This window comes from Cervus canadensis, chromosome 10 (assembly GCF_019320065.1).
Source record: "Cervus canadensis isolate Bull #8, Minnesota chromosome 10, ASM1932006v1, whole genome shotgun sequence".
Classification (NCBI taxonomy): Eukaryota; Metazoa; Chordata; class Mammalia; order Artiodactyla; family Cervidae; genus Cervus; species Cervus canadensis.
The window spans coordinates 31142271-31167402 of record NC_057395.1 but is presented as its reverse complement, the minus strand read 5'-3'; the positions used below and the strand labels follow the sequence as shown (position 1 = coordinate 31167402).

At 45.7% G+C, this 25132-nt stretch overlaps 1 protein-coding gene across 4 annotated transcripts in view; it reads left to right on the top strand.

The window, feature by feature from the left end:
• The window catches only part of FAM107B (family with sequence similarity 107 member B), a 213816-nt gene that overhangs the window by 178200 nt on the left and 10484 nt on the right, over nt 1–25132 (top strand). For 2 of the 4 annotated variants that reach the window (XM_043479324.1, XM_043479327.1), the window contains one exon: nt 22747–22930. In XM_043479324.1, the coding sequence (XP_043335259.1) occupies nt 22747–22930 (184 nt within the window). Of the gene's footprint in view, nt 1–15611; nt 15633–19686; nt 19810–22746; nt 22931–25132 lie in introns of those variants that run through there. The other 2 variants (XM_043479325.1, XM_043479326.1) reach the window with 2 other exon arrangements.

The following is a 25132-nucleotide window of genomic DNA, read 5'->3' as shown; positions in this document are numbered from 1 at the left end:
GTAGCTGTGCACGGACTTAGTTGCTCCTTGGCATGTAGGATCTTCCTGGATCAGGGATCGAACCTGTGTCTCCTTCCTTGGCAGGCAGATTCTTTACCACTGAGCCACCAAGGGAAGCCCCCTCTTACTCATTGTTCACTCCAGTTAACTGTGGAGTTTCGTCCTGTGTCTTAAAAAAATATGTAAATAGAATTGTTTTGGAATTAAGAAGCTGAGTTATACTGTAGTTTTTAACAAATAGGCAAATGCCATAAAGTTAGTTTTAAATATTGCTGTACTATGGCTGTCATTTTATTTGTGGATAGAGAAACTGTTGAACCTGCTTTTAAAAGACACTTTAATAAGGGGAGAAAATACTGCCTTGGTGATCTCCATCCCCTATGTTCATCATCATGGAGAAAAAGACTTATCACTGAACTATGAACAAACATAATTCTCCAAGTAATCTCTAATTTGTATTCCTTTTCTCATTCACACATAGCTAGAAGGATTTGAGGTTATTCTTTAGCGATTGGAATAATGGTATTTTAAAGATTAGACAGAGGAGAAGATGATGGCTTCAACATTAGTAATAGAAGCCCAAATAAACTTTTAAAAGGTCATGGTTCTGAAGTGTTTCCCATTTGGAGGGGATGGTGACAGTTGGCATACATGGCATCTTCCAGTTTACATTTCCATTGGAAATTTTCAGGTGTCTTCCCTAGTACCTGAGTGCTGCCAGAGGCTGGTGGCAAAGTTAAGTAAATGAATTAGGATAAGATTTTCCAAGCTGCGTCCACTAGTGGATCACAGAACTGATTTAGTGGGTCACAAGAAGCATTACCTGGAGTAGGAAATGGCAACCCACTCCAGTATTCTTGCCTGGAGAATTCCATGGACAGGGGAGCCTGGAGGGCAACAGTTCATGGGCTTGCAAAGAGTCAGACCCAACTGAGCCACTAAGCAAGAAGCACTACCAAAAAAAAAAAAAAAGTGAAAATTATGAGTGTATATAGTGTCAGGCTATCGCTTCTGGAAACTTTTACTTTACTTTAGTGTGGGCTTGTTATTAGGTCCCTGTGTATAAAGACAATTACAGACAGAAAAGTTTGGAAGCCATTGATCTCAGGTGTTTTTGAAAGTTTATCATCTTGAGAGCAAGTCTAAATGTTGCATGGAAGGGAAGTTCTTTAGCTGAGTCCTTGACATTGGTTTTTGTATAGGGTTCACAGAATGAAATTTAGGAATACAGTGTGGTAACTCAGAGATGTTTTTTTCCCCCAAAGCTAACATATATTTTATAAGTAGAAAATAAGGTTTATAATTTTAACTCCAGTGGTTCATGGATGAAATTACAAAATAAAGTTGATAGTGGCCTTCCTAATTATCATATCACATGTACCTTTGTGTTTGTAGATTTTTACTATAGACTAAATTTAAAAATTTTAAATTGGATTCTTAAATATTTGGGTTCATACTCAGTTTGGCCATTTGTAAGATTATAAACTAAAGGGTAGTGATTTTTGTTCCTTGAATTACCTTGAAAACTTCTAAAATGAAACATTTTTTCATGGCCTTTGGCTATGTTTTGCTTTTGAATATTTCATTTAAGTAGGTAAAACTATCCTGTCTTAATTAAGCTTTTCAGATTCCTTATTTTTTTTTTAAGGCATCAAGGAAGTAGTTAGCTATCATGATACATCTGTAGTTTCTTGTTAAATTATTTTATAACTGTTCTTCTGGAAGCCGTGAATGATTTCCTTTATAACTAGCTATGAGTAGAGGAGAAATTTTCATTATGAATGTGTTGATATGCCCCTTATCCTTGCCCTTTTCATTTAATTAACCAGTAGCTCCTGTTGTGTGTAGATTTTAAAACAGATACAAAGTTCTAAACTTTTGGAGAAGAGCTGTAGAGAAGTCAGAAGCTGATGGGAAGTTTCTGGATGCAAAGTTCTTGAGTAAGGAGTCCTGTTGCAACAAAAGAAGTAAGAGCATCTCAAACTTGGGTAACTTCAGGGAGAGAGAGAAGCAGAGTTCTCCACTTCCTGTGCAACTGGGGTGGAGCAGAGCATTTGCTAGTTACCAGCTGTCCTGTTCTTTTACTTAATCAGTGTTGCTGCTGTGGATGGGTCAAGACTTGGGGAAAACATATAAAAGAATAGTATTGTTGGTAAGCAACAGATTTGATTGAGATGCCAGAGTGAATAGCCTGATGGAGGATGTTTTAGTACTCAACGGAACTTGTCCTGATCGCTGTTGGCTGAGGACCTGGGGCTGTAGACACTGGTAAGTGCATACTTGGATGGAAGGAGGAAGGGGTGATGGCTAAGGCTTTATTTTAAGAGAGAATGTCCTTGATGGAAGCTACCAAATAAATATGAGAGTTTTGCAGTAGTCATAAATTGTACATAAAACAATTTATGTTTGAACATAAACATCCCTAAAACATCTTGTTGGAATGAAGATGAATAATATCACCCAGTTTCTGTAGGACCTGGGTTATGATTGATGTATCTGTTGCTTGTCACTCAAGCTAAGTGCCTGTGTCTCTGAGGCCTCTGTATGCTTTCGGAATAGATACATTTTTAAAATATTGACTATTTTCTAATTAACCTCAAGCCCCCCTTCCTTTCCAGTAAGAAGAAAGGCTGTGTTATGTTAGGCTTTTCAGACACGGTGGCACCTGGTTTCTGCTGGTTTAAATGCAGGCTCCTTGTCTTCAGGCTTTTGTTTTTCGTGTTCCTTGCTTGCCAAGTAGGTTGCTGTCATTTTTCCCCCATTCTTATTTTGAAAATTTTCCTCTGCTTATTCCTGCCCGTTGTACATGGAGAAAGTCAGAGCTCCAGTGGAGGCCCAAGGGGGATTGTATCCAGTTTGTAGGTTGGGTGGGCCTGTTAGGTGGCGGGGGTGGTGTGGGGGGGAAGGAGGGCTGAAATCACTGTTTAGATCACAGAGACAGCCTCTTGGAGCTGGGGGCGCCTTGTTTTTCTTTTCCTGTCACTGCAAGACAACCTGTGGGAACACGGTAAGGCCTGGCAACCTAGAATGACAAACCTCTGGGGGAGGTGAGTTAATGCGTGGAGTTCACACGTGGTTTACTCCCTCAATCTGGCATCTCCTCCCACGACAAATTTGTTTATGTTTGAACTTTTGCCAAAATCCCCTTCCTTTAAAAAGGGGAGTTTTGTGTGGAAGGAGAAGCTAAAGGCTGAAAGGATTTCCATTAAAAGGGCCCCATCTCTGTTGTTCACTGTAGCTTTCCTTATGAATGTTCTGAGGACAGAACACTTCTGAGAAACGATCGGTGCTCTAGTTTCCTGGTCAGCTTTGGAGCTGAGAGGCAGGGTAGCCTCTGACTTCACCCAGAGGGGCCCAATGAGCCCCTCGTCAGGAGGCTGGAGTGCCTTTGAAGACAGTTGAATTGGGTTTGTGTCCTAGTCAGCTCCGGCTGCCATAGGCTGAGTGGACGCAGGAGCCTGGTGGGCCACTGCCCGTGGGTTGCACGTAGTCTGACACGACTGAGCGACTTAACACTTGAGTGGGTTAAACAACAGACATTTATTTCTCATGGTTCTGGAGGCTGGAAGTCCAAGATCAGGGTGCAGTTTGGATTCCTGGTGAGGACTCTCTGCCTGGCTTACAGATGGCAGACAGCCTTCTGACCTGAGTCTTTACAAGGTGGGGCTGGGGGAGATGCCAGTTCTGCTATCTCATCCTCCTGTGAGGACACCAGTCCCATCATGAGAGCCTCACCCCCATGACTTCATTTAGTCCTGATCATCTCACAAAGACCTCACCTCCGCATACTGTCATATTGGGGGTTGGGGCTTCAACATATGAATTTGGGGGGGCACATTCCACCCATAACTGTCTGTGTGTGGCAGAGTCGATTGTCTACCTAACAGCCACTGCTGTCCCCCCTTTGCTGCTGGAATGCCATGTCTGCATTTTCCCAGGACCCTTTGTTGCTATGGTGATCACAGGACACAGTTCTGGCCAATGAGAGGGCTTCTGGGAGCGGCCTCCCTCCCAGATAAAGGGACCTCAGGGGGCGCCTTCCCAGTCTGCCTTTCCTCCTGGAGATGCCAGGGCTGCTGAGCAGAACAGAGCAGTGAGAAGATCCCAGTGCCCCCAAGACACCACTGAGCTCTGAGGCAGCCCTGCACAGCCTACCACCACATTCTTGTGAGAGGTAAAAACAGCGCTTGTGGCGCTGCTCCTTTTAGGCAGGTTTTGTGTGTGGTCCAGGGCATCCTCACTGATGGAGTCACAGGGGAGAACCTTCCTCCTTTTGGAGCTGGGAGGAGGTACAGTCTTAGAAACACCTTATCCCTGACACTGGCCTGGGCTTCCCACCCTCAAGGTGTACATATCACAGTATGGATTGTGAGCCTGTCTCCTCCAGGCCTTGAGCTCTGGACATCAGGGACCACATCTCACTCCTCCAAGATCTTTAGGGGCTGACCCGAGGCTCTTAGAAAGGAGTGGACACTCGTGGTCTGACCTTGGCTTAATAACCCTATGTTGGTTTTGGTGTCCTCATCACAAGGCTGGCTATTTGTTGTTCACAGAAAGCCCACCGGGTAACCAGTAGAGGAGTAAGTGGGAAAAGAGACTTTAATTAAAAGTACCTGGGCTTGCACACTGCTGCTCTCTGGGGTTTAGTTAGCGCCAGACAGTCCTCCAAAGACCCAGATGGAGATGTGCCCCAATCCTCATGCTAATTTGTCACTGTGGAAGGAGAAATCATATCAAATATTACATTTGTATAATTATGAAACATATTAGCCATCCAGAAAAGCACATAAATTGGAACCATTGTTTCTCACATAAAGGTCTCTTTTCTTTAGAGTGAAAAATGAGGTTTTCGCAACTCTGCTGTATTTCACACATGAAATAATTGAGTGATTGGAAGTCAGAGCATCTTGTTCTATGGACATAAACCTATTTGACCCACAATATGGCTGAAATATAGTGTATTTGAGATGAAAAGTTGTAAAAGTATAGCATAATTGTCATTTTACCACTAAGGAAGCAGACCCAGAGAAGCAATAAGTCAGGATTTAGGTTAGTGGACCTTTACTTTTCAGGTTTTTTTCTGCTGTACCTCATGTTATTAGTAACTTATTAAGATAAAAGAGTGTTGAATTCCACCAGCCAGCAGCCTCCAGGAATGCACGTGTCATTGTAGAGATTCAGTTCATTTAGCAGCAGGGCGAGTGTAGCCCGGAAGAGCATTGGGATTCTGGGATTCTCTTGTAAAGGCAGAGTTGGATTTGAGCTTGTGCTGGGTGACTTGAAGGTGGGGTTAGAGAAATGGGGCCAGAGCTGGGTTGGATGTGGTAAGGAAGCAGGTACATTTCAGTGATTGGGTATCTTAGTTTTTATATAGGATGCAAGAGATTAAAGTGGGGTTAGAGTTGCCACTTGGTAAAGAATTAGCAGTCACAGGTCAGTGAGAAAAGTGGGATGGTCATTCGTTTTTGTGGAGGTAGGCACGGGCTTGGTGTCTGGGTTCTCTGCTGATGGAATATTGGGCTTGGTTATTAGTAAGGCCTGTCTTTCCTTGTTCCATTGTTGGTAGGGCAGATTTTTACTTTTCCGGTAGTTGATTTGATTTGATCCTGGATAATGATGCTTGAGGGATGGTTGGCTTTAGTAGGAGAAGAATGAGACGGTGAGTGGAGAGTCCAAAGAGGGTGTCTGAAGTCACTGTCTGAACAGTCACTGTTCTTCAATGTTGTAGTTGCTCAATGTTAGTATCAGGTTTTTTAAAAAAGGCAAATGAGTTGTTTTCTCCTACCCTAAGAGGCATGGGTGTTTTTTTTTTTTTTTTTTTTGGCCATGCTTCATGTATGTGGGATCTTAGTTCCCCGACCAGGGATTGAACCCATGCCCCCCTGCATTGGAAGTGCAGAGTCCCAACCACTGGACCCACCAGGGAAGTAACAAGAGGTGTTTTTGTTTGTTTTGTTGTTTTAATCATCACAGTGACTTTGTAGTCTTCTGGAATTTGGCAGGATTGTGGAAGCAGATGGAAATGTGGATACTTATAACTGAAGCATATATCATCTGCAAAGATGCCATCCAGTTATTGATCAAGAGGTAACATTAATGGTGGTGGTAGTACTGATGTCAACCCTCCTGCCCCCCAAATCAGTAGAAAATGAATTTAGAAAACTCAGTACAGTTCAGTACAGGAGTCAGAAGCGAGTGAGGTGGTGTAGTCCAGCCAAGTGAGGGCCGGGGCAGACACACACTTATGGTCCTGGCTTGGCCACCTTCTCTCTGAACTCAGCCAAACTTCCATCTCTCTGGGCCTCTGTTTCCTCCTCTTTGCTGCTGGGGAAGTTGAACAGATGGTCTCTGCTCTTACGTTTCTCTGTTAAGTCCTTTTTGAAGATACTCTCCTCTTTGGAAAATACTTCCATTTTATGAAATTATTATTCGTCCCTGAAAGCAGGAATATTTGAGGGCTTTGAAAGCTATCCAGCAGGAAGTTGTTTTTTTTTTTCTGGTCTGTGTAGTTTCCTTCCTCTCAGCAGGGGCCAGGCCTAAACCCACATCTTCCCAGGGCATCCCCTTTGTAGTCTCCTGAAATGAATGGCCTGAGGTGTTAACACCTTAGAAAGTCACATCCAGTAAATGTGCCAAGGGAGGCGCCTTTATTCAGGAATTTTCAGTTTGAGGGTAAAGGCTGGTGGTGTGTGTTTGCAAGTTTGAATTTTATGACTATAAAATAGCATTATATAAAAATTTAAGTATTATGATGCATGCAAATGTTGAATGCAGGAACCAAAATAGTAAAAGAAATTGATCAAAGTTGCCTAATTTCTAAGATAGTGGGCCAGGTGGCTTGTCCCGGGTGTTTATGGAATGGCCAGTGGCAGCTCCACTCTTGCTGGTGACAGGAAAGCTTTGCATGTTTAGTCCATATCATGCTCCGTGCTGCCACTCAAGGGCTTTAGGATTTCTGTTGATGGGGGCTGGTATTTAATGTGCACTTATATCAAAACGTCTTTTTAAAGACTCCAGTGATGTTGAGCAGATCTTCACCATGAGGTGAGTCAGTGGTGCCTGTGTTAGTGGTAACGCCGCCTGCCTCCCCGGCCCAGCCATAGCTTTGTAACGGGGCACTGAAACTCTAGGAAGAGTGGGGCGCATCGTGTTGTTGACTGAGGGAAAGGCGCTCAGGGCACTCTCACAGGTACAGAGTTACCCCAGGGAGGCCCTAGAGCAGAGTGGTGTGGAGTGTGGACTCCGGAGCGAGCTGTGTGAGCTTTGCAGCCTTAGGGAATTTACCTAGCTTCTCTGGGCCTCAGTCTCCCCGTCTGTACAATGGGGCGAATTTTAGTATCTCCCTCAAAAGGTTGTTCTGGGCACCCCCTGGGCTTCTCAGGGCTTCTTAGGGCACTCCCCCTGGGCTTCTCTGGGCACCCCCTGGGCTTCTCAGCTTCTCCCCCTGCAGCTGGTCATTGGACACTCCAAATACCTTTTGTTCATGCAGATGCACGTATTAGAAAATAAAGGACATACTATTTTTGGAACCTAGTGTTTTTCTCCCATTCTATCCATCATGAATATTTCCCCTTTCATTACTTATTCTAATAATATGGTTTTAAAGCTGCATTGTATTGCATTATTAGATATTTAAATGGGGTTTCTTTTTTCACTGTCGTGAACCACACATGAAATATTCTTATACATATGTTTTGTGTACATGTCTGGTTATCTCCTTGGAGTAAATTCCTGGGAGTGGAATTACCAGATTCACAGATGTGTATATGTTAAAGCCTCTTGTCACAGACTGCCCACAATTCTTCAGGCAGGAAGTAGCAAAATTTTATCTTCTTATGAATAGCCTGTGAGAGTAGATAGTGATTTTCTAAGTGTAAGGCAGTGAGGAGAAAAAACTGTCATTGACTGTATGAAATTCACGTGTTTGGGCTTTGTTGGGAGTAGGCAGGAAGAAGGTGGATTTATAGAGAAGGCAAAGATATGTCAAGAAAAGCTAAGAAGGAGCAAAAGGCTGAACTGTGGCTTGATTTCAGGGTAGTTTAGGATTCAGATGAATTAATTTAGTAGTAGTGTAATGTGTACTTGCTATAGGTGGTTTCACGCAAAGAGGAATAAACAGTGCTTCGTTTTTGTTGATCATATATGGTATATGTGTGGTTCTTGACTGGATTATCTAGGGGCTCCCTGGACTGGGGCTCTGATTTAATAAAGTCTAGTCCACGCTCCCTCCTATGTGGACATCTCTAGCCCTGGACCAGGCCATTGAGACTCTCCTCGAGGGACTAGGAGTGAGGGTGGCTGCGTCTGGAGTAACGGGGCGTTAGGATCAGAAAGCCTAGAGTCAGACGCTGGGAACAGGGGCGAGCAGGCGTGGAGGGCACGGTGGGGCGTGCATGGAACGTGAGAGGGGTGCCCTCCCTGGGTCCGTCTGGCCCTGATGACGGGGCCAGAATTTCGCAGCCTTGGGTCAGAAGCCCCCGTGGTGGGAGCACCAGATAAGCCGAACTCTTCTATGTTCTCAGAATGTTAGAACCAAGAAGGGAGCTCACGACCGTCTGGTCTAGCCTTCTCTCGTTACAGATAAGGAAGATAAATAATTTATTGTTTTCAATTAAACTTCACCTCTTAAGTTTTTAAAATCAGATAGTCAACCTTGAAACAGAATTGGCTTTCTTTCCTTGTTCTGGGAGAGCTGAACTTTTGAGAATTGAAAGGTCTGAATGGTGGACGGGAAAGCAGATGGCACAAGTGACCATATTGCTCAGCCCTGAGACACTGAATAGATTTCATGTCAAACCTGCACCTCCCCCTGTCACAGGGGCTTCCCGCATGTCTGGCTGCAGAGCGGCACACATCTGCCTGGTCCCCAAAGGCTTCAAAATAATTTTGGGCTTAGGGGAGCTCTCCTCTTGTGCCAGCCCCATGTTTTTCTTGAATTTACACATGCTAGTTTTCTTAGAGCAATTCCTCAAAAATGGTCTTCTTCTTTTCCATTGAGTAAAGAAACACATGTGACAAATACTTCTTTTAAAAAACAACAGCTGCTCTGAATACAGACTGTGCCTTCTGCCACTGGGTGACACTGTTAGACCACAGAACACTCTTCGAGAGTAAAATCAAGGGTCTTTGAACTTCAGATCTCATCAGGCTGCTTTACCTAGGAGAGAGAGAAACTCTGAACCACTTAATGGCCATCTATCAAATGTTATTTGATAAGTGTAATTTATCAGCCTACGGCAATTTTGAGGCCAGTGGGTTTAGGGTAATCAATTATTGAGGAAATCTGTTAATTGGACAGCATTTCAGCTGCTTAGAGGCTTGTGCAGATTGATGGGCTGCATATTAATGAGGTGCTAATTACTTCATGGGAATATTGGTGCAAGCCTGTGCACTCAGATTTATTTCCCACCAGACAATCTGAGTTATCTTTCTGGGGCAAAAGACACCTGGCTCATACATAGCAATTCATGTTACAGACTTTGAGTGAGGGTTTTGGGGGTCATCTTAAGCAAGAAGGAGCGTCATCTGCTGGGTTAGAAAAAAATGGGCATTTGGTTCCCTGGACTGATATGTACCAGGAGAACTAGGAACTTGTCTGTCACTCATTCTGAGCTTTTTCTTAAGATTTTTTTTTTTTTTTGATGTGGACCATTTTTAAAGTTTTTATTGAATGTGTGACAATATAGCTTCTGTTGTGTGTTTTGGTTTTTTGGCTACAAGGCATGGGGGATCTTAGTGCCCCAAGGAGGGATTGAACCTGCTCCCTCTGCATTAGAAGGGGAAGTCTTAACCACGGGACCACCAGAGAAGTCCCCAGGCTTTGTCAAGATCAGCTGAGGACACAGTTTGTTCAAAGCCTGAGATGTCCTCTCTCCCCCTCCCCTGTTTTCCGTCCCTCGTGTGGGTCTGAGCTCTGCACGTCACTTGTCAGTGAGTCAAATTGAGTTGAACGATACGCAGGAGGTATAGATAGCAATGTTTCTGCAGATAAGAAATGAGGAAAAGTCAGGCCTTCCCTTTGTGACTTTAAAGTGAGAGACTGTCATTGTCGTTTTCATAGCAGCAGCTATAAGCATCGCTCGAGAAGGGTTCACAGTGAGTGTCTTGTTGGGACAGAAGGGAGGAGAGCCACAAGAGGGATCAGGAGAGGCTTCAGGAGATGAGCTGCCTGGCTTGGGTTCTTCACTCCTTCAGTATCCGGCCCCTTCATTCAGTGCAGTTCTTTCGGGTGCCCGTGGGGTGACTCCCAGCCTGGGAATGCAGGAGGGAATAAAGCTGGGTATGCCGCTGGCCCCCCTGATGCTTAGCTGTGGGCACAAGGAGCCAGTGGCCCCACCTTCCTGTTGGTTCTTCGTCATCAACTAGTCATGGTGGGGCTGCTTCCACTTTGGACGGCATATGTGTGAGGCATTGTGCTGGGGGTGGGGAGGAGGGTGACTGAAATTGGTCAGGGGTCTTTTCCCCACTGAAGGGATGCACATCTCTCCTGCAGGAGGGACCACCTGGAGATGCAGGAAAAATTGACGGATGATAACTGTCAGATTCATGGACGGAGGGAACACCAAGTAACATCGTACTCAGCACTGCAGATGGGAGGGAGGCAGCTGGGGAGAGTGGCCAGGGGGAGAAACTAGTCACAGAACTGGAGGACTAAGGGTGTGGGGGCTGGGAAGGCGAGGCCGAGAAAGGTCTTTAGCTGAGGCCTGTTCCTGAGACCTCTCAGCACCGAGAGGTCAGGATGGAAGAGGACACGGGGCCATCGGGTGTGGAGAGAACCAAGAGAGAGGGTCTTCCAGGTGGCTGGCTTTCAGGTTGAGAAGAAGACGGACAGCAGCTTTGAATTCTCACAAGAGGCTGGGGAGAAAGTACCCTGAGAAGCCGGGGGCCTCCTGCACGTGGCCTGTGAGGTAAATGGGACGTTCTCTGCGATCTCTTTCTGTTAGGGATCCGCTGGTGGCTTTTTGTCCCTGGGGCCTTGAAGGTCGCAGCCCTTATGGACAGACCTGGGGGCCAGAGCCCAGGACCTTGAATCTTAAGGAACATCTGCCCCCGCAGCTAGCAGTTGGGAAGGAAGAGGTTTGCTACTGCCCTTCCAGGTTGAAATACATGTTGATTTGTACTCAGGGGAAAAGCCCAAGTGCGTTTGCCTGGTTGAGAAGTTGCTGCCCTGCAGGAAGGACGAATGGCATAGTGGACCCTGTGATACCCCATGCAGCGCTGGTGGCCCTCCTGCAGTGGTGGTGGGACCCCGCCCCGGTGATCCCCTCCTGGGCGCCCCGTCTCCCTCTCTCAGATGTGTGCTGACCCCCTATCACTCACTGCTCGCAGAATGAGGTAGTGCTGCCGTCCACCAGGGAGTTCCAGACTCTTCTCTGGAGGCAGACAGAGGGCATGTACAGAGTCTGTGTCTCAGCTGAGGTTCTAGGACTTGCTTAGGTATTGGAGAAAAAACATCACCTGGATGAGCTGCCTGCCCGGATGGTGTGGACGTCATCGTTGGTTCGGTGCCTTTGAGGGATTTTGTTCACTTCTTTCTCTTCCTCCCTCAACTGAGCAACTTAGTAAATTTTTATCAATTTTATATTAGTTTTGTTCTACTGAGAGACATTTTTTTCTCATACCACCATTGTGGTTTTGTTTTTATTTTCTTTGTATATTTTGTCTTCACACTTCCCCAAGGTAGCTTGAATGGCCAACTTACTAGCAAAATAGGTTATTCAAGAACTGCTTTTTTGATTTCCTTTTTTTAAACTTTTACTTAGGCTTTGAGCATGACCTCATTGGCGACATAGCAAACTCCTTTTTCTTGCAAAGCATTGGACTTGGGGGAGCTAGAAGGCAGAAGGAATTCAGTCACAGGGTTAATTTGCTGGTTTCTATGGAAAGCAACCCAAACTTGGATCTGTTGACTGTCAGCATCACTTTTTTTTTTTTTTTTTTCTGATTAGACACCTGCAGTCTCTTGGGTGCCCAGCTTAGGTATGAGCATTTTCTGAGGTCCTGACGTTGCAGGCGTGTATTTTCTGGTTACCCCTTGTATGTGTTTGAACTGTTCTGTGTTAGATTATTAATACACTGCTTGATTATAAACGTGCAGGAGCAGTGCACTTTACTTACAGAGCCAGTGGAGTGAAGTGCAGAAGAACAAAGTGCTGTGTTTTTTGGTGACATTTTTGTTTGTCCTCCACCCATTGCTTCTCTGTCCACCCCTTTCCCATGGGGTTTGACTGAACATTATGCAAAAATACCTCTAAAAAGATATTGCCTGTTTTCTGTTTTGACTTTTTTGTAGAGTTGTCCGCTGAGTCATTAGGTCAGGTTCCACCAGGGCTATGGGAGGCTAAGTACATTATGAACATTTGATGTGTGAACAGTTTAACTCTTTATATTGGACTAGCTTCTGTTTTTATTTGTTGTTATTGTTCAGTCCTCAAGTGGTGTCTGACTCTTTGTGACCCCATGGACTGTAGCCCAACAGACTCCTTTGTACTGCACTATCTCCCAGTGTTTGCTCAAATTCATGTCCATTGAGTCAGTGATGCTATCTAACCATCTCATCCTCTGCCGCCTCCTTCTCTATTTGCCTTCATCTTTCCCAGCATCAGAGTCTTTTTTCCAGTGAGCCAGCTTTTCCCATCAAAGTATTGGAGTTTCAGCTTCAGTATAAGTCCTTGACTATTCAGGGTTGATTTCCTTTAGGGTTGACTGATTTGATCTCCTTGCAGTCCAAGGGACTCTCAAGAGTCTTCTCCAACACAGTTCGAAATTATGTTTTTATTGATCCCTCATATTTATATTATTGCTCTATATGCAGAATAGTTATTTACAACAGAAACCAGAGTGACATGGCAGCTCAGCTGTACAGATAAGAAAACCAAAGCCCAGAGACTGGCACATAATCAGCATTTTCATGGTGTGGACTGGCTTGGGCTGTGGACTCTTCTCTCTGCTTTGGCCGTGAAACAAAAGCCTGTCAGGGATTCTGTTTTCTCCCATAGACTCTGTCCCTCTCTTCCATCTAAGAACAAATTGGAAAAATGAGCAGAGGCCAATATGGGGTTCACCATTAAGCTTGGTCTAAACTAGTATACTTGTACTGTGTGGTCATCCATTTTTCAGTTTGATAGGACATTGATTCATGGAGAGTTAGATTAATGAATTAATTTGTTTTAACTATTCAACCATCCAATTTATTGAGCATCTGCCACATGGTCTGGTACCATGTGTAGTGAATGTTCTCCTTAAGTTTTACTCAGTGCTCACAACGATTCTGCAAGCGTGGCTATGAGAGCCTTGATTTACAGGTGAGGAAATCAAGACTCAGGTTAAGTCACATAATTGGTACGTGGCATAATAGGCTTCTAATTCAGGATGGAGGTGGTCTTCAAACTGGCTGGTATTTATTACTTCTCATGACTCAGCAAGGTTTAAAATGGATGAAATAGCAAAACTGTAATAACACAGCAGCAACTAAATGATCTCTAGGTTGTAATTTTAATAGCTATTAATATTTAATAGGGACTGTATTTATTGAGGTATAATACACATACAGAGAAGAGCATAAGCCAAAAAAAAAAAAAAATGAACTGCTTGTTAAATTTTCAGAGTGAGTATGCCTGTGTAACTAGAACCGGAAATCAGAACCTTACCAGCACCCCAGGAGCCCTGTATCTTCCCGTGCACTCACTCTGTGCTCCCATTATACTGACATCTGACATCAGAGGTGGTTTTGCTCGTATTGAACATCGGATTGATGGAATGATCCAAGATGGACGCTTGTGTGTCTGGCTTCTTTTGCCGAACATTGTATTTCTGAGACTCAGTCAGGCTGTTGTCATTCTCCTAGCTCTTTGTTCTTCAGCTGTATCCTCATGCCCCACAGTTTGCTTCTCCACCCAATTGTTAATGGACATTGGGGTTGCCTCTCATTCGGGGCTGTCATGAATAGCGCTACTCTGAACATCCTTATAAAAACATTTATGTGTTTGAAAGGAAATGTGTCTCTCTTGCCACCTTTCCCCACTTCAGTATGATTTTCTGCAAGGTGTTTTCTGGTTGGGATTATAAAGCTATGAGGTTAGAATGCTTCTAAAATCTTGTTGAGAAAATCATCCTGTTTAAAGTGAAACCCGTTCTCTGCTCTCCTGCCTGCCCCCCTCCATTATCCCAGTGCAGAAGAGTGTGATGTTGAAAGGGGTGAAAGCACCCCTTTGGAATCAGACCCAAGTTCAAATGCTGGACCTGTACTTACCAAGCTGTGTAACCTGGGGCAGAATAACAGGGTTTCTGTTTATGGTGCTTAGTTGCTCGATCGTGTCCAACTCTTGTGACCCCACGGACTGTAGCCTGCCAGGCTCCTCTGTCCATGGGGATTCTCCATGCAAGAATACCAGAGTAGGTTGCCACACCCTTCTCCACAGGATCTTCCCAACCCAGGGACCAAACTTCCCACATTGCATGTGGATTCTTTACCAACTGAGGCATCAGGGACGCCCAAGAATACTAGTGTGGGTAGCCTATCCCTTCTCCAGGGGATCTTCCCAACCCAGGAATCGAACCGGGATCTCCTGCTTTGCAGGCAGAGTCTTTACCAGCTGCACTACCAGGGAAGCCCTAGTTGTTGTTATTTGTGGCCAGTGACAGCACTTGTCACAGGTGACATTTATGGAAGGCTTACTGTTTCCAGGCCCTGCGTTGGGTGTGCATTTCTCATTTATTCTTCATAATCATCTAAGAGGATCTGCCTTTCCTCCTCCTCTTCCTTCCTCTTCCTCCTCCTCTTCCTCTTCTTCTCCGTCTTCTTCCCCCTCCCCCTCCTTTCTTCTTCTTGTTCTTTTTAACTGGTGAGGAAACATAGCCCGAAATCACACTTACAATAAATGAGAACTGAAATTTGGACCCATTTGGTGTGATCGGAGCCCACATCGTTGAAGCTGTCTGAACTCAGAGGGAATTGGGAGACTCACAGGGAATAAAAACTCCTGCCTCACTGGGCCATCATGAGGCTTGCATGGGGAGATGCTTATGTAGAACATTGAGAGATGATGCATAGTTGACTCCAGAGTGGATTCATCTCGTGGCTTGTCTCTGATGCTTTTACTAACAGTGTTGAGGGTCCGGGTGAGGTGGCCCAGCTCCACTGGGCGTCATCCTGGAAACGGACACCTTGTTATTTGTGGAGCCATCGCCACCTGCCAGTTGTCCCGTCTCACTTGGTCCAGCTTAGATCTTAAACATTGGCACATGTTTTGTCTTCCCAAGGTTTCTCTTGCCTTCTTTCCCATCTTCTAAATATAAAATGTGTGCCTTTTTTTAATGTAAAATACATTTTTCAGGGATGAGAAAACGAGTTTGGTATTTTCCCAAGCGCGTCACTGTTTGGCAAGCGTGCTGCAACATCTCTGTGGCCAGTTTATTGCGAGTCTGAAATTCCAGCAGCGGTGGACCCGGCACAGTTGGAAAAGTCACATTTCTGAGCTTGTGTTGATTGCTCTGGCTCGGCGTCACTTGTCTGCCTTAGTTGAGTTTGTGGCCACGAAGGTCATCTGGGCACTTGTCTGATGCCTTTGGGTCCCAGATGTCTCCTGGTAATGAGACTGAATCTTCAGGTTGTTCCCAGGCTCAGGAGTTTTGTAAGTGAAGCCCTTGGCTGTTTGGGAGAAATTCCAATTTTAACTCTCTCTCTGCTGTCTCAGGGCCTTTCTCCTCACAACCAGCCTCCCTTCTGGGAACTGTGGGTGCTGAGGGAGACTGCCGTGGCTCCAGGGACAGTCCTTCCTCTTCCAGGTTGACCCAAGCTTGGACTTGGCTGGCCTGCAAACTTAAATGACTTGGGCTTTTCAGAGTATTGTGAGAGGGTTGCTAGAATCTGTTAGAGACAGCCTGGGAAACAAATGCTCTTAAAAACTTCCTGGGAATTACTTTCCAGAAGATACAGCACTTCAAACATTTAATTGTTTAGCTTCGGTTGGTTCTAGTTTAGCTGTAACCTGCGTGCACTGACAGGTTTCAGGTATTGTTTTATAAAGGATTCGTTTATGAGTGCTTCTAGATAGATTTTAAATACTGAGGTGAACATGGAACTTAGCATATCTGTAAATTATGATTTTTTTCTCTCATATGATTGTTTTATTTTATAGTATAAATATAAATTTTATATGTACTGAAGTGAAGTGAAGTGAAAGTCGCTCAGTCGTGTCTGACTGTTTGTGACCCCATGGACTACACAGTCCATGAAATTCTCCAGGCCAGAACACTGGAGTGGGTAGCTTTTCTCTTCTCCAGGAGATCTTCCCAACCCAGGGATCGAACCCAGGTCTCCTGCATTGCAGGTGGATTCTTTACCAGCTGAGCCACGAGGGAAGACCCCAAAATTTGGGTGACTTGTTTTATTTCAATACTCAGTTTATTGTGGTCTAGAACCAAACCTGCAATATCTCTGAGGATTAAGTTTTAACTTCTGTCTTTGTGGGAATTCCCTGGTGGTCCAGTGACTAGGACTCTGAACTAATAAGTGTCTGGGTTCAGTCCCTGGTCAGGGAACTAAGATCCCTCAAGCCCTGCAAAAAAAAAAAAATATCTATATCTATATATCTTTGTGATGTAGAAATATGAAAATGAACTCCTGGAGCCAGGAATAGTCTAATGGGAAACCCAGATGCAGTCAATGTTTTTCACCCAGTTGTGGAATTTTTCTGTGGGAATGGTTATTCACCTCTGAAAAGCAGTCAACCCAAAATACCTGGGACTGGCAGAGGCCTGGACCCAGGGTTAACCTTTGAAAAGGGAAAAAAAATGCAAAGAAGGACTCGAGAGGGCATCTGTAGGGCTGGAATTCCCTTCTTTTTTTCTGGGACAGTGGAGTTTAGTAATGATTTTGCTCATTCACAGGAATCAAAGGTAGAATTCTCGTCAGGTTACATTTTTAGTGTGCAGTGTTAGTATGTGTCTAGAGTGCAAATCTGTGTTGTTATTCAACAGCTTAGAATCTTTCACTGAATCCCCTCGACCTCAAAACAGCATCTGTTTCTCAGCATCAGCCCTGCCTCCTTGGTACACGCCCTGCACTGTAGCCAGAGCCATTCAGAACTCCATGTGCGTGTGATAGACTTTTCACACTTTGCAGAAGGGTCTTAGTGTCGGTAGTGTCGGTAGCATGAATGGGTCTTAGAACCATTGAAAGTTGCCAGCGACTGTGGATTGCATGAGGGGAGGAGGTGAGTCAACCTAGGGAGACTTCCCAGTGAGCTAGGGGATTGTAAAGAATGCTTTATTATCATTAAAACAAACAAACCAGCAAACAGCAAAGAGAATTAATGGGCTCCATCATTTAAAAGAAGAAAAAGCTTAAAAAACAGAAAAAAGTTAACCAGAGAGAATATGAAGGGGGCTTTCCCAACTCTAGTTGTGAAGAAGAGGAATGTACCTTCATTTCAGTATCTGTGGGTCATTTAGTTTGAACTTTTTTATGTGTTTGAAGCACTCATACGCTTTAAAAGTCCTTGAGAAGTAGAGTTTTGTATACAGGGTTTCCCAGACCTCTGGGTAAAATATGAAATGTTGTTGGCTACATAGTTCGACTAACAATAGCTTCTATTTATTGAATCTGGCATCATAGATGTGCCAGAAATTATTACATTTTACGACCACACTCATTTTGAGAACCGAGGGGCTTTGTCCAAGATCTCAAACCAGGTTTGCTTCTCCTCTACTGAGCTGACCCTCATTTTCCTTCACTGACTTGATAGTTTCTAAAAAATCCCTTTATAAATCAGTTACTGGTCCAGGGGCGTGTATCTGACAAGAGTGTCTTCATGTTAATTTCTGGAAGAAGGTTTCATGTAGCAGTACTGATATCCATTTCAAAGTGCCTTTACTTCCAGACATTTTTCTGTCTCCTCTTTCCTTCTGGGCTGTGGATTACTGGTTGCTCAGAGCCCTTCAGGCTTTAAACCTTGTTGCTTGAGACTCCAAATAGCTCCGGGGCTCCCTCTCCTGGTGGTTCTTCCTGGACTCTGTTCTTTCATTTAAAGATTAGTCTTTGACTCAGTGCAAGGTATCTGGTAAGTCAGATTGTAAAGAATCTGCTCGCAATGCGGGAGACCTGGGTTTGATTCCTGGGTTGGGAAGATCCCTTGGAGAAGAGAATAGCAACTCACTGCAATATTTTTGCCTGGAAAATTCCACAGACAGAGTCTGAGACTGGTGGGCTACCGTCTGTGGGGTTGCAGAGTCAGACACAACCGTGCGACTGAGCACGCGTGCATACAGGAATGGGGAGCAGTCCGTGGGTGCAGGGCCTCCATCATGTACAGTTTTCAGGGCCACACTCCTTCGCATCCATAACCTTCTCCAGACCCCAGCATGGTCCCCTCCCGGGGACCACAGGGTTCCCCTCAGTCTGGTTCACAGTCACGCTTGAGGTCGGAACACTTGACTCAGGCTGGGGCCCCCTTTCCCGTCTCCACTTGGATGAAGGACCAACCAGGGAGAGAGAAGAAGGAAGAAGTTTGTGCCTTCGCTTATGGGCAGAGCTCCGTCAGCCACTGCCCACCCGTGGCCTGTCTGCCTCTGTCCAGCAGGAGACAGGCCAAGCCTATCTCACTCCTCTCGGCCAGTGGGAAAAGAGAGGCTTCCCAGACCCCCAGTCTTAAGAGAAAGTGGAGAAGAATCCAAGCTAGAACTTGTTCCCTAGGGTCAGAACTGAAGTCCGTTCACTGTGTACACAGGAAGCTCAATCAGTGTCTTGGCACCAAGGCCCAAGACAATGTCTGTAGCCCGGCCCTGACCTCTAGGAACCGTGGGCAGTGGGCATTTCTGTGGGCTCCTGTCATGGGAATAGTGGGAGTGGAGGGCCGGGGGTGGGGGAGCGAAGTGAGAGACCCCGGCAGTCACTTAGTAAGACCAGGAAGGAGCCGCCCAGGGTCTGGGCGCTCACTGCGTCAGCTGCCTGCGCTCAATCACCTGGGTGTCCAGGGATGTCTCCAACCCAGCACGTCCCAGAGGGAGCTCCTGACCTCACTCCCGTCTGCTGTCCTCACAGCCTCCACCGCGGCAGCTCTGTCCTCGTTGTTCAGGCCAGAGCCCTTGGAGGCACCCTCGGCCTCTCTGTGCGTCTCACTCCTGCTTTGCAATCCTTCAGGAAGTCCCGAGGGCTGGGATGAAGTGACATCCGGCCTGCTGCACCCACCTCTCACCTGGGTCCCCTGACAGCTGCCTCCTGGAGTCCTTCCTTGGCTGTGCTGGGCCTGTCCTACTCTCGGCAGCTAGAGTAATCATCCAGACACATGAGTCAGAGCGCGTCACTTCCTGCTCAGAGCCCTGAATGGCTCTTTGCTGTCACTCAAGGCAAAGGCCCTGGCACTGGCCTTCAAGTGCCCGCATCGAATCCCACCCCTCTCCGGTGCCCCCACTGGTTCCCTTCCATCCCCACCTTCACTCACGTCTCTCCTTCCTCAGATGCATCAGGCGTGCTCCTGACTCCTCATTCCCGAGTCTGGAACACTCTTCTCCGCAGGTCTACAGGCTCCCCTCCCCTGCTGACACCTTGACCTCAGGAGGCAGGAATCTGGATTTGAGGTCAGGGAGATTATCCCTGGTTTAGGGCAGAGGGACCAATCCTTTTATGGCAGCTCATTGCCTTCTTGTCTACTGATTAACTAGGATGAAACTGCTGTTGGCTTTTAAACAAAATCAAGACTGCCTGCAGGCCTGTCTGGCACTTCTCCCGTCTCCACCGAGGAGTGCGTGCTCCGAGGGGCCCATTCAGATAGGCTGCTGAGATGGGGTCGCTGACCTACCACAGGCCAGGTTCGTGAGTTTCCATTTGGGGGAGGCTGCAGACATACTTGTCTTTAAAAGATCAATGCAGGTAGCATTTAAGGAATATTTGGTTTAATCTGTTAGATGGTGGTGGTGGTGGTTTAGTCGCTAAGTCGTGTCCGACTCTTGCGACCCCATGGACTGTAGCCTGCCAGGCTTCTCTGTCCATGGGATTCTCCAGGCAAGAATACTAGAGTGGGTTGCTATTTCCTTCTCCAGGGGATCTTCCTGACCCAGGAATCGAACCCGGGTCTCCTGTACTGCAGGCAGATTCTTCACCAACTGAGCTACGAGGGAAGCAATCTGTTAGATACGTGTATATTATTGCTTGGCCATGCATTTGTACCTAAAATATACAAATGATGCAGCTACAGTTTTTCTGTTTTCGTTGCTTTAATTTATTCTTTGTTTTTTTTTTTTCTCTTTATTTCATGTTAATTTTCAAAAGATCTTTCTATTAAAAATAGGAAACATTGTAATTTGGTAGACAGGACATGAGTTTTAAGATCGGAGAGTGTTTTGTTTTTTTTTCAAGTTTGAGATTTACACTATTGGCAAAATTAGCCTAGGCAAGTTATTTTCACTTTTATTCCTCTGTTTATTGTCTGTGGAATAAAGATTCTAGTGCTTCTGTTCATAGGACTCTCACTGGTATCAGGTGTGATCACGTACCTGCAGGCGCTGTATCTAAAGTGTTGGGAAATTGTTGGCTGCTGTTGAAGAAAGTTCAGAGATTCAGGAAACATCACCGATGACTTTTGAGACCCAAGACTCCTACTTGTAGCTACCGGCCTCTGGACCCATTTTACATATTTCTAAATTTTACTTGAGATTGCATCTTTATTCGATTATCCCCCTACTCCCCCACCCCATGCCAGAGTCCATGGAAGCACCTAGCCACCTTTCTCCTCCCTGCACCCCTGCCCCGTGTGCAAACACACACACACACCCTCACTTGGGTGTTTGCTTGGGGCATTGATTTCATGGGCAGAAATAAAGATGGAGCCTATCTTCTAGGAGCTTGTTCACAGAGGCTTTGTCCTCTTTCTGTTTGTTACAGATTTGATTAAGTTCAAAATTTATTCAGCTTCTGCCATGTGCCAGACACTTGGCTGGACCCTCGGATTTAAAACTGGAGACGAAGTGGTTCTGGCTCTTTCACGGAACAGACAGACACATACGGTTACGGTGTGTGCGTGCATGAGTGCTCAGTCGCGTCCGACTCTTTTGTGGCCCCACGGACTGTAGTCTGCCAGGCTCCCCTGTCCATAGGATTCTGAAGGCAAGAATGCTGGAGTGAGTTTGCCATTTCCTTCTCCAGGTGATCTTCCCAGATCAGAGATTAAACCCGTGTCTTCTGCGATCGTAGGCGGGCCACTGGGAAAGCCCTCCCATGTGTAAGGATGCTTCTTGTACCAGAAATACATCTGCATGGTGCTGCTGGGGCTCTGAGGATGCAGGGGAGGGGGACCAATCTCTCGACTCACCAGGAGAGGTGGGGACAGGTGGCGGTGCTGGGTATGAACGCGCTCAGATGGTATCCTCCTTCATGCCCTCGCCCTCTTCTCAGATCCCTGTTCCATCTGGGGGCATGGCTCTTGCCAGAGAATTAACACGCATGTACTCTGGACTTTCCAGGGAAGTCCCACTATCAGATACTTTGCTGTGGTGAGGCCCTGCCTCTTGGTTTTTGGTTTGGAAAATTTAGTCATCCTGCAGGACAGGGAGGCGTAAAATGACGTGTTGGTTATCTTGAAAGATTTATGTGTGTTGGGGAGAGGGAGCAGGGGTGGGTAAGTGCTGAGAGACATGCCCAGGGGTCTGCAGCAGTCGGATACCTGCCAGGTGGACCACAGGGGTTTCAGGCAGCACTCAGCCAGCCATGTCCCCCCAGCTCTTGCCCCCATGCGTTTTCTCTTCCGTCTCACAAAATATGACACGTTTTCACATGGTGCTCGCTGTGTATCGAGGCTGCAGGGGACGAAGGAAGGAGATGTGTGCCCCACTTGCCAGGGGCCTCTACACACACGCACTTAAAATTGAACACAGGACCCAGGGTCGTCACGATATGTGTTCCTTTCACGTACTGATGCAGAGTCCAAGCCCAGAAATAAGCCACTTTGGGCGGTCTGTTCTGTTCTCCAGTGAAGCCTTCCTCTTCCTTCTAGACAACAAGTGTGGAGAGCTGGGCTCTGCTGCCTGGTCCCCCCCCCCCCCCCCCCCCCGCTGCCTCCGGCACTCTTCTGGCAGCTGGGGGGTGGGATGTGTGTGCAGATGAAATCCTTGCCCTCAGGAGCAGCAGCTCTAGGTGGCCAGTGACCAGTCAGTCAACCTGTGGTTTGGAGGAAGCAGGGAAGGGCTGGGGTGGGATTACAGGTTTAAGCAGGGCAGGTAGGAGGTCAGGGCTCTCTGAGAAGGTGCCATTTGAGGAAAGATGCGAAAGGCTGTGAACGGGATGGAGTCTCCAGGGTGCTCACAGGAGTGGGAAGGGAGACAGCGACCAGTAGCCTGGCAGGATATGGAGGCTGATCTGCCCCTGGGGAGCTGCTGGTCTCTTATGCGAGCTCTGGGATCTGTACGTTTTTAGAACGTCTTAATTTGGAGGCTGAAGGGAACATGAAGGACCTGGGTCTGGTGCCCAGGTGCTCATCGTGGGTTTAGCAGGTATTCAGAAACGGTGGAGGGCAGGACCCGTGTGACCTGAAGCTCACAGTGAGCCTGTGGGGACCCATGTGGCTGTGCTTTAGCTGTCCGCTCGCAGAACCAGGTGGGTTCCTCCGGCTTCTCGTCGCCCCCGTGGCTAAGACAGAGCTTCAGAGGGTTTCCAGTGAAGTGGTGGAGGCACCCTGGGCCGTCCTGGGCCTCTGCTTTGGGCAGACAGACGTCTGAACCGACACCACAGTGACTCTCGTCATTCTGTTTCAGACAGCCCACTGGAGGATTCTGACCCCAAGGACACGTATCTCATCCCGAGAAACATCATGGCCGAGCCAGACTATATAGACGATGACAATCCCGAACTCATTAGGCCTCAGAAACTAGTCAATCCTGTCAAGACATCCCGGAACCATCAAGACCTTCACAGAGAACTTCTTATGAATCAGAAAAGGTACGATGGCTTTTTGAGCAAAGTTTTCCTTAGGGGACTTTTGAGGTAACTAGATTTGTTTCTTGACCATGTTTAAAGCTTCCTTATTCCTTCAAGCATCCTTGAGTCAGAGCATCTATGATGTAAACCTGTCTATAGGCTCAGCTGCCGCCCCCAGGATCACTCGGAGTTCTGTGGTCCTGAGTCCCCTTCTCAGATGGACACATATTTTAGAATGTATACACAAGAGGCTGGATTAAGGATAAAAGAGCGTGTCCTGCGTTGAAGAGAAGTACATTGTTTCTTAGATTTGTAAAAATCCTGAATTTTCTCTGTATATTTGGGGAAATGTGAGAACCAGATAGTGCCCATCTTAGCATTTGTAGAGTGACAGAGAGAAGTCTCTAGAACCACATCAGACTTAACAATAGATAAGGGCCCCCTTTCTTGTGTTTTCATTTGTTTGTTTTTTTAGGGAGCATTTTAAATGATTACAATCATTTTTATTATTACTATTTGTTGTTTGGAGAGGAGTAAAACATTTACCTTCTGTCTTCCTTGTGAACCATTTGTTAGTTCCATCTGTGTCATAATGCAATTTTGATTGTTGGGTTTGGTGTATTCTGCTTTTTAAATTTTTTGAAAATTTATTTTATTGAAATATAGTTAATTTGCAATGTTGTGTTACTTTGTGGTGGACAGCAAAGTGATTCAGTTATACATGTAAATATATATTCTTTTCCATTATGGTTTACCACAGGATGTTGAATATAGTTCCCTGTACTATACGGTAGGACTCTGTTGTCCATCCATTCTGTATATAATAGTTTGCATCTGCTAATCCCAAACTCCCAATCCATCCCTCCCCTGTTCTCTGTCTTGGCAATGATGAGTCTGTTTTCTGTGTCTGTGAGCATGTTTCGTAGATAAGTTAATTTGTGTCATATTTTAGATTTCACAAGTAAGTAATGTCATATGGTATCTCTTTCTCATTCTGACTTTGCCTTGTATCATGGTCTCTAGGTCCATTCATTTTGTAGCACATGGCATTATTTCATTCTTTTTTATGGCTGGTACTCTGCTCTTTAAGTGATTCTAAGCAAGACCCCTGGACTAGGAGAGCTGAGGATGTAGAGTTGCTTCATTTATTAAGACACAAGTTGCTTTCTCTAAGATCTGTTAAGCTTCATTTAGAACTGTTTTCAGGTCTTCAGACTAAAATTGTCAGTCTGAATTGTGAAACTATGGATCACTCAACCACTCACTGTTTGCTCTGCCTTGGTGAAAAGGTAGCTACTACTCACTGAACTGAAAGATGTGCAGACAAAGCTAAGCACTGGGGTAATGTTTGGAAGGAAGGCTTAATTAAAAATAAAACCTTTTAAAAAGGATATGAGGGGCTATTTTTATGGTAATTCTCTGTCTGAGTATATCTAGGCCAGAACTCCTAACTTCTGTCCCAGGAACTCTCTACGATTACATCTCTCCCTCCAGAAGTGGAAATGTGTTTTGCTTTCTGTTACCAGCACGACAGTGTGCTGCTGGGTTAACTCTTATTCAACAGAATGTGAGTTTGATCCTTTTTGAGTAAGTGCTTAACTTCTACCTGTCTTCATCACATAAAAGTTAAAACAACAACAAAACCAAATGGGTATCATCATGCCCAAAGTTAAACAGAACTATGTAAGTTCCTCAGTAGGCCAGAGAATTTGGAAGCTGTCCCTGGGAAACCACGTCTGCATTTTGCTGGGAAGATGGAAAGTTTAATATCCTCTAAAAGAGAGTAGCTAAATGGTTTTCTGAACAAAAAGTTTTCTGACTGTCTTTATCTCTTGGATCTCAGTTTCCTTGTCTGTCAGATGACACTAGGACACTTAGTTGGATCTCTGAGAAACATTCTAGTTCAAACTGTTGTTGGTTTTTTGTTTTTTCTATGACATCTACAAAAAGCCTCCATGTCAGAAATAGAGGCAAAAGTAAACCAAAATTGGCAGCATAGTCGTTGTTTGAATTAGAGGCTCTAGACTATTCTGCAGAAATGTATGTAGCAGCCTGGGTCATACCCGTATAGGCAGAACATTACCGGTTTGGTTTGTGCAGTGAATCTGTTGCCAGATTTCCCGGAGTAGGTACATCCTGGGAGGATGCAGCATCCTCCTGTTGACCTTTCTCCTGTGCTTTTTCTTCTCTCTTTGTTTGCACAGCTGACCTCTCAGCTGGGCC